At 36.1% G+C, this 10,391-nt stretch overlaps 1 protein-coding gene across 1 annotated transcript; it reads left to right on the forward strand.

Moving 5' to 3' along the window:
• Nucleotides 1-6,554: 6,554 nt before the first annotated feature.
• On the forward strand, nucleotides 6,555-9,573 carry LOC120159818. Its single transcript, XM_039170355.1, has 3 exons — nucleotides 6,555-6,560; nucleotides 7,399-8,352; nucleotides 8,987-9,573. The coding sequence occupies exons 1-3, from the start codon at nucleotides 6,555-6,557 to the stop codon at nucleotides 9,452-9,454; spliced, it is 1,428 nt and encodes a 475-aa protein (XP_039026286.1). The 3' UTR covers nucleotides 9,455-9,573.
• The last annotated feature ends 818 nt before the right edge of the window (nucleotides 9,574-10,391 follow it).

Raw genomic sequence — 10,391 nt, forward strand, 5'->3', positions numbered from 1 at the left:
GTCAGGTGAGACCTAGACAGACGCAATCAGTGGAATCTGGTGCTGGGAGATCTACTCCGAGTCAAGGGAGACAGTGTCAGCACTGTGGGAAAAACCATTATGGGGCTTGTCGGATGGCTGCTGGGACTTGTTTTCGATGCGGAGATGCCGAACATTTTATCAGGGATTGTCCATTGATTGTTGGTGAGCCTGCACCATCTGGAAGAGTTGATTCTTCCTCACAAAGAGGACGAGGAAGAGGCAGAGGAAGGAACCTGTCTGAATTCTCTGCTCAACCTGAAGTTCGATCCACTGCTCAGGTATACAATCTAAAGACAAGTGAAGACCGTGATGACCCTGATATTATAGTAGGTACTTTTCAGTTGTATGATAAATCAGTATTGGTACTGATTGATCCGGGTTCTAATTATTCTTATATTACAAGTAAGTTAGTAAAGGAATTGAGGATTCCCTTAGAAGCTACGAGTAATGAGATTATAGTAACAACTCCATTAGGCCATAGTGCTCGGGTGAATAAAGTCTGTAAGGGGTGTCCCATAAAGGTTCAGGGAATTGAATTCCCTGCTAATCTGATGGAATTACCCTTTGACGAGTTTGAAGTGATTCTGGGAATGGATTGGCTGTTCTGTTATTATGGAGAGGTTAATTGCAGATTGAAAAAGGTAACCCTGAAAAGTCCAGGAGGAACAGAGATAAGTGTGAGCAGTGAAAAGTTTAATCCCTTAGCAAATGTAATGTCAGTAATGTCAGCTAAGAAGTTATTGCTACAGGGATGTCAAGGATTTCTTGCAAATGTAATAGATTTAAGAGCTATAGAGAAAGGGCTAAAGGAGATTTCAATTGTTCAAGAATTCCCTGAAGTTTTCCCGGCTGAGTTGCCTGGATTACCTCCGGATAGAGAGGTAGAATTTCAAATTGAAATAATGCCGGGAACAGCTCCGATTGCAATGGCACCTTATCGAATGGCTCCAAAAGAACTGCAAGAGTTAAAGAATCAATTACAAGAGTTGCTAGAGAAGGGATTTATCCGACCAAGTGTATCGCCTTGGGGAGCTCCGGTATTATTTGTTAAGAAGAATGATGGATCAATGCGTCTCTGTATTGATTATCGACAGCTTAATAAGGTGACCATCAAGAACAAGTATCCCATTCCACGCATTGATGACTTGTTTGATCAACTAAAAGGAGCTTCGGTATTTTCGAAGATCGATCTACGTTCGGGTTATCATCAATTGAAGATCCAGGAGAAAGATATTCCGAAGACGCTTTTCAGAACGAGATATGGTCATTATGAATTCATCGTAATGCCATTCGGAGTAACGAATGCACCTGCTGCTTTCATGGATCTCATGAACAGGATTTTTCAGCCCTATCTGGACCAATTTGTTGTTGTCTTTATTGATGACATACTGGTTTACTCGAAGTCCATTGAAGAGCACAGCACACATCTGAGGCTAGTTTTGCAAATTCTCAGGGATAAAAATCTCTATGCGAAATTGTCCAAATGTGAATTTTGGCTAAACGAAGTAATTTTCTTGGGGCATGTGATCTCGGCAGTTGGGATTAGAGTAGACCCTCAGAAGGTTAAAGCTATAATGGATTGGGAAGTTCCTAAGAATGTGTCTGAAGTTCGGAGTTTTCTTGGACTTGCCGGTTACTATCGAAGATTCGTTAAGAATTTGTCGATGATTGTGCTGCCTCTAACAAAGCTAATGAGAAAGAACGTACCATTTGTTTGGACTTCTGAATGTCAAGAAAGTTTCGAAGCTTTAAAGAGAATTCTGACGGAAACTCCGATATTGGTTCAACCGGAATCTGGCAAGAATTTTGTAGTATTCAGTGACGTATCCCATAACGGGTTGGGGTGTGTATTAATGCAAGAAGGAAAGGTGGTAGTGTATGCATCGAGACAGTTGAAACCACTTGAAAGGAATTACCCCACTCATGATTTAGAAATGGTTGCTGTAGTATTCGCTCTCAGGATTTGGCGTCATTATCTTTATGGGGAGCGTTGTTACTTATATACGGATCATAAGAGCATGAAGTACCTGATGACTCAAAAAGAATTGAATTTTAGGCAACGTAGATGGGTAGAGTTCTTAAAAGATTATGATGTGATAATTGACTATCATCCCGGAAAGGCGAATGTGGTAGCAGATGCTTTGAGTAGAAAGACGTTTGCAGCTTTACGAGCTATGGATGCAAGATTATCTTTAACGGGAGACGGTGGTCTTTGTGCAGAATTAACCCTTAAACCAGCATGGTTGGAACGAATAGGAGAATTACAAAGTAAAGATGAAGTGTGTTTGAAAAGAATTGAACAAGTAAAGAACAAAGAGATTAAAGACTTTGAGATTAAGTCAGATGGAAATCTATATTGTAAAGGAAGAATTGTAATACCCGACAATGACGACTTGAAGAAATAAATATTAGCAGAGGCTCATTGCAGTCCGTTAACGATGCACCCGGGTGGAACCAAGATGTATATGGATTTGAAGGATCGATTTTGGTGGTCAGGGATGAAACAAAGCATCAACGAATTTGTGTCTAAGTGTTTGACATGTCAACAAGTCAAAGCCGAGCATCAAGTTCCATCAGGATTATTGCAACCGCTTTTCATTCCTCAATGGAAATGGGAAAATGTTACGATGGATTTTGTTTCAGGGTTACCCTTGACTCCGAACAAAAGAGAATAAATATGGGTAATTGTTGATCGATTAACTAAGTCAGCGCATTTCCTTCCGGTTAGAACGGATTTCTCTATGGAAAAGTATGCAGAGTTGTATATTAGAGAAGTTATTAAATTGCATGGAGTACATGTTTCCATAGTCTCTGATCGAGACCCTCGATCCACTTATAGATTCTGGAAATCTTTGCATGGAGTGTTGGGGACTCGTTTAAACTTTAGTACGGCTTTTCATCCTCAGACTGATGGGCAATCAGAGAGAACTATTCAGATATTGGAAGATATGTTGAGAGCATGCGTAATGGAATTTAAAGGATCATGGGAAAAGTATTTACCGCTGGCAGAGTTCGCTTACAATAATAGTTATCAGTCTAGTATAAAGATGGCCCCATATGAAGCATTATATGGAAGAAAATGTCGTACTCCATTAAATTGGTATGAACTCAAAGACCGAAGTGTTCTTGGTCCAGATTTAATTCAAGATGTAGAACAGAAAGTTCGAGAAATTCAGCATAATCTCAAAGTGGCCTCTGATCGGCAAAAGTCCTATTCTGATCTTAAAAGGAAAGAAATTGAATTTCAAGTTGGAGATAAAGTGTTTTTAAAAGTGTCTCCATGGAAGAAGGTGTTGAGATTTGGTCGAAAAGGAAAATTGAGTCCTCGGTTTATTGGACCATATGAGATTGTAAAGAGAGTAGGACCTGTAGCATATCAGCTAGCTTTACCACATGAGATGGAAAAGATACATGATGTCTTTCACGTTTCAATGCTTCGAAGATATAGATCTGATCCCTCTCATATCGTGACACCAGAAGAGATTGAGGTTCGACTTAACTTGACGTATGAGGAAGAACATGTTCATATATTAGCTTACGAGGTGAAGCAACTAAGGAATAAAATTATTCCTTTGGTCAAAGTGTTGTGGAGAAATCACAAAGTAGAAGAAGCAACGTGAGAGCGTGAAGAAGATATGCGACATCAATACCCTCATTTGTTCGTGCAATGAAAATTCGAGGACGAATTTTCTTAAGGGGGAGAGATTTGTAACATCCTAAGTAACGGATTAGTGACTAAATTGTAAAAATTCAGAATTTGGTGATTAAAGTAGAATAATAATATAGTTTAAAAATAATTGTTAGTAAATATGAAATGAAATTAAGGACAAAATGGTCATTTGCAAGGAAAAAATTAATTAAAAATTTTTATGGGGATATATTATAACCCATGTGGGACTTGAGTAGGAAACAAGGTTCCAGACATTTCTCTTCTTCACTCTTCTCTTCTTCCAAACGTGAAGACCAAGTTTAAGGTAAGAATCTGAACCTTGGTAGTTTCTTTGATTTTTAGCTTGGAAATTGAAGTTTGGATGTTATATAAGCTAAAGGAAAGCTTATATGACATTAAGACAACAAGATAAGTGTTTTAGAGATAGATTTGGAAAATGAGTTTTTAGATGAAATTTTGATATGGATGAGTTTTTGAAGTTTGAATAAGATTTTTGACTTGTCAATAAGTTAATTAAGAAGTATGAAGTGATAGAATTAAAATTAGAACAAGTTGGAATTTGAGTAAGATTCTTAAATTCTATATGGATGATTAGTTTTTTTTAGTTTTAGAGGTATTGAATGGATAATAATTAGTTTAAGTAAGTGTATGAAAGCTAAGAGTATTAAAGGGAGTGAAATATGAATGTTTGAGCTGAAGTTAGATTATTTTCGAGCTCAAAATAGGATTTCTGGGCTAGGGGAATCGATACCCATTCAAGGGGAATCGATACCCCCTCAACGTATATGAATTTCCATAATGCTAGAGGGGAATCGATACCCCCAGGGGGGGAACCGATTCCCCCATATAAAAAAAAGGAGAAAGACTAAACTATTAATTCCTTAAATTGGTAGGCTATTAAAGATTAATTTCAAGACATAGACATCTGATAATCATCTTGAAAATTATGTTTATGTAGATACTGAGCCTACACGAGTTCAGGAATAATCTACAAGTAGGATCGATCAAGGAAAAGACAAAGAAATATAGGTGTGTGCATAAGCATAGCATAATTATAGAAATATACTCAATTCTAGACTTGTGATAAGTCTAGATTTTATATCTTGGTACATGATCATATTCTGTATTATGAGACATGACATGAATTCATATAACATGAATTATATGACATGAATATGCATGAAAAGTTATGAGCTATGTGAAAAGGTAAGAATTTACATGTCTACGCGATATAGACTACGTGAAATGTAAAAGCCCATGTTATGTAGATGAGAACTATAGGTATAGTTGGCATGCCAAGGGTAGAGGGTTTACGCGGTCCTTCGGGACAATATTCTACGCGGTCCTTCGGGATATATATATTCTTTGGAACATGTGTGAAGTCTGGTGAGACACATATGTGATCCCTAGCATATGTATATGATTCTTAAGGAATTCTATGTGGTCCTTATGGACATTATTATATGGCACTACGGTGCAATTTTACGCGGCACTTCGGTGCATTTATACGAGCTGTGGTGACAGCATAGTGCACAACCTCACATTACTCATATACCTTAGGTTCTCAATATGATATCATGAGCCAATAAACTTATTAATACAAATTCATGAATGTTAAAGTAATATGCTTACAGGTATGGATATTGATGATGTAGACTACATTGATTAAGTACATGCTTCCATCTCATTTCATATGATTATGACATTTTCATTACATTGCCTTGTTATTATTATTACATTGCCTCACTAAGTCAATGACTTAGCGTGTGAGTGTTTCACACGTAGGATCCGAGAAAGTAGACGAGACAGGTGAAGCAGCTTGACAGCATTACTCCTGCAACCACCAGATCATAAGCAACTTAATCAGTAGGTCATTTTGTTATGTAAATGGCAGTTGGCATGTAATTAAAGGGTTAAGTTGTGTATGCTCTGAATATTTTGGTAAACTTATATTACAATATGTATATTATCGTATTTTCTTAATATAAGTTCAAATATTTTGCTATTATTGGTTAAGAGTTGTGTTTTAAAAGTCAATGTAATATCTCTGACTCATATCCGGGTCGGGTACGGGTTGGGGGTGTTACAAATAGATAATAAAAAATATGATAAATTACTAGTATATTAATTTTTAATAAACAACAAAAGAATAATAAATTATTAATTAATAATTATTGTTTTACTACACCTAGAAGTCAAACCTGATTTATTATTTTAACATATTTGTATATTGTTATTTTAAAATTTAGATTTTGAAAGTGCTTCATATAATTTTTTTGTTAATTTATTAATTTATGTTTATATTAAGCTATATATATTATTATCAAATTTTATCTATAGTTAAAAAATAAAGTAAAAATTTCGGTGAGTTTAACGAGTAACGAGTTAAGCAAAATTTTAACGAGTCGAGTTGAGTCGAGCAATAAATTTTTTTTAACGGACATGAGTTGAGCATCCAACTTGTGATCGACTTGCTCGATAAGCACCTCTAGTCAAGAGGGGAAAAAATAAAATGATGAAAATAATTCATTTAAGATAAGTGATTAAAACATAAACATAATCAAAGTTGGGTGACCAGAAATGTTGTTTATCCTAGTACTTTTAACGAAAACAAAATTATATTGAAAATCAAAGGCAAAATAAAAGGCATTCAACAGGTCAATATAACGCCGAGATTATTTCGGTGAAGGTAAAATAAAAGGCAAGAGATGGTTAGAGCAGGTAAATATTGGGAGTGAAAACAAGGCTCTCATTCATATTTTATTTTCTCTATTTATAAAGAAAATGAGAATTCAACAGGTCAATTGTCAAGGTTAAATCCTTTGTGCCTCTCGATTTCCAAGGTTTTATTAGGCATTTCAAAATGGAGGTATTTCTCTTTTTTGTTACTTTTTGTGCTATATGTGATTACTTGAATGATTATACATACTGTGATTTTTTGTTCTTCCATTACCATCCTTTTAAGATTACGATTTTGATGCATTTCAAGGTTTTTAATTTCACATTGGGGGAATTCAAGCAATTGACTTGCAAATCGTTGGATTTATGACATGATATTTCCACTTCTTATAGAAATTAAACGAATTGTTGCAGTTCAACTTGTTTTCGTATGAAATTCAAGCTTCTTTGAAAGAACTTGGGTTTTCTTTAAATGTTTAATGTTAAAGAGAGAAACAGAACTGTTTGCTGGTCTTGTGATTTTGGGTGTGGACGATTTGGGTGAAGGTCTCCACATGACGATACATTGCAACAACAAACAAGTATAATTTGCAGAGTTAATTGGTTGTTAGAAGTACTTAATTTTATTTAACCCTTCTAATTATCAAGTATTTAGTGGAATAAAATTTCGCAGATAAAGTTTTTATTTTGATGATAGGCTATGTTTTCAGAGAAATCTACTTACCTATACAAAATGCTGAATTATCCTGTTCTACAAATGAAATCGTAGCTTGGGATTAGGGAAGGAGTTGCCAAATAGCTTTAGGAATATATTTCACTGATAAACAAGAGGTCGAATTGCCCCATTTCTCTTCTGCACGAATCAACTGGACCAAACTCGAGTTCATGTCTTTGTTTTTGTAGTAGAAGCTTGGTGGATATGTTTTCTCATTCCTAATGGGCTTACTGGATTTACTGATGTTAATTCTACTACTCTTTTTTAGTTGCCAGATTAAGTTTATTATCGAACAGGTAATGAAATGTTGTAGGTAACACCATTTTTGCAGGCATCTCCGTTCACTGATCTTCCTCGAAATGATGTCGAACTTACACCAGAGAAGGTCAAGGATGAAAAAGAGGGTGGTCCTACATTTTACTGCCAGCTTTGTGATGCAAAAGTAGTTTACAACATAGCTCGAGCATTCCTCCCAGGGTTAGCTACAGCTTGTGTCGACAGTACTACCGGTGACGTTTTCAAGGCCCCTGCTTCAGTAGCGGCTGAAATTAGAAAAGAAATGGTGGAGTATCTAATGCAAAGAAGTGAAACCTTTGTGGCCGAATCTGTTGTCTTGGATGATGGTCTTGAGGTTGAAGCATATGACCATCCTTATGATATCATTGCTTACTTGATTAATGAATTTGCAAGTACAAAGAGGAATTTGTTCAGTCGAGTTTCAGGATGGTTACAAAGTGATAACAGAGAAGACAATATAGATGATTTTGCACAAGAAATGGAAATTAATGGATTTTGGTCAATAGACAACAGAGAAGAGATTGCACAAACTTTGATGAAGAATGTTGACCTGAAGAATGAATTTCACTGTGACATGAAATTTTATTCAGCAGATGAACTTGATCAACATATGCCAACTTGTAAATATAGACCAAGGACCTGCCAAAATGAAGGGTGTCATGCCAGATTTTCAGCTAGTCAGATGGAGAAGCATGATTCAGTGTGCGCTTTCAAAGTAATTCCTTGTGAACAAAAGTGCCCAGCTAACCTCATGCGACATCACATGGACAGACACTGCATAACCACCTGCCCGATGAAGCTTGTGAACTGCCCTTTTTATTCAGCAGGTTGCAAATCTCCATTACCCCAATGTAAAAGTGAAGAACATTGTTTCTCAGACCTCCATTCTCACCTGCTATTCATTCTTCAAGTCATTCACAAGGAAGCATCTGTAGAGGTTCTAAGAAAACGAGTGGAGCAGCTACAACAGGTGAGTTAAGATATGATTGATGATTTCTCACCCCAAATACTTTTTTTTTTTTTTTTGCATCTACAGGCAACCAGTTTATATAAATTACTACTGTTAAAGCACTGCATATCTTTCTTTGTCATTTGTTTGCAAGACCATTTCATGAAACATCATGGTGAAAGACTATAGAATCATTTAAAACCATAACTTTTATGACTAATTCTAGTTTCTAACTCAAAATAATCATAACTGAAGAAAGCTTTACTAACCCGATGTGGTGAACTAAATCAGTTGATTTATACTTCAATTATTGAACTGGAAATTTTGAATCAGCTTATAAAATATTAATGGAAATCATGTAAAAGATGCCTGCAAGATTTAGGTTATCAAGATCACTATGCAATTAGGATGATTTGCTAATGCACATATATTTAGCTTGAATAAATTCTCATCAAGCAATCATAATGACATTGGAATGTATGAAAGTCTAGGGTGAAGCTCAACTCCAAATTTCCGGCATTAACCATACATGGTGGAGTAGGAATGAAATGAAAATCATCATTTTGAATTATTTGAGAAGACAAAAAAGTCATTGACATAAAATGACATGTTGCTCTGCTCTTCTTATTTTGTGCATCCCTTTTCTTCACTACAGAATTATTCTACGAAGTTAGCAAACATCCGAGATGTGAGATCTCTAACATACAAAGTCAAGGATCTCGATGCAAAGCTTGGGCCGTTGAAAGTTGGCGCAACAAACAAAGTTGATGAAGCTGCAAAGACCATAGCAAATGTTGAATTTCTGGAAGCTAGTGACACCAACAAGGTTACTGAAAATGGTGCGGGAACCGAAATCGGAGATTTTGAAGCAATTAAAGATATCATGGAAGCTGCAAAAGCTGAAATCAAGGATTATAAGGAGAAACTGCAGTCATTAGAGATTGCATCATTAAACAAAGTCGGTGAAGAAGCTTTAAAGATCAAAGCCATAGATATTGAAGCAAAGCCGCAATCATTAGCAAGCACTGCAACAAACGAAGATAGTGAAGAAGCTCTAGAAACGGCAGCAAACCACTATGAAGCAAGGCCTCCATCATTAGAAGTTACTCCTAAAAGCAGTTAGTGAAGCAACAATGGAGGAATCGGTTGAGGATGCTGAAGGAAAGGTTTGGCCTTCGGAAGTTAGCACGAGAAAACTAGTGAAGATGGTATTGAGACTTCAAAAGCTAATATCATTAATAAAAAGGGTAAATTACAAATTCGATAACTTAAATTTCATACGATTCTTGTTTTATTTACTGTAATTTCAAAATTTTCAATTTACTCAATCATTTTTATGGATTAAACTTTTCTGATCATTGTGCCGTTGAACTTATCACGCCGTTATGATGTGACTTGAAGAAATGGTTTTTTTAATCGTTAAAAGACAAAAGGCATGACAGGTCAGGAAAAAAATAAAATGTAAATTACAAATTTAGTAATTAGACTATCTTTTATTTTACTCATTCTACTTTTATTTAATTCTAAGTATAATTTAAACACCTAAAAACTTAACCTCAACTCCAAGCCCCTGTCACGGCTCCAACCCTTTACCTTCTTCAACCTATTTCCCCAAAATCTGTTCATCTTCTTCCATGTTACTGGATTCCTCTTCATCCACTTTTCCTTTCACGATAAGGGTTATGGATTTTGAACATAAATATCATTTAAAAAAAAGGCAGTGCAACAATGAGCAATTTCATAAAGTTTCAATACGATTTCCAGAAAACAAACATGGAAAGAACCAGAACATACAAAAGTTTTCCCACCGGCGATGCCTTTGACGACGAGTTTACCGATGCCGAGTGATTCATTTTTGTTTCCATGATGCAGCCTTTCGTCAACGGCGACAAGTTTCCAAGGCATGCTTTTCGGTTGCTCTTACCGGCGTCCGAACGAGCGAAGCAAGGGAAGGTTTTCGGCTTGCATATCGTCGGAAAATGGAGTGGCACTCAGTCCAGAATCTAAATGGGGCCGAGTGGGAATCGGGGGTTAGGCTATGGATTTAGGTATTTTAATTA

Source organism: Hibiscus syriacus, unplaced genomic scaffold, assembly GCF_006381635.1.
Source record: "Hibiscus syriacus cultivar Baekdansim isolate YM2019G1 unplaced genomic scaffold, ASM638163v2 tig00111377_pilon, whole genome shotgun sequence".
In the NCBI taxonomy this organism is placed as follows: Eukaryota; Viridiplantae; Streptophyta; class Magnoliopsida; order Malvales; family Malvaceae; genus Hibiscus; species Hibiscus syriacus.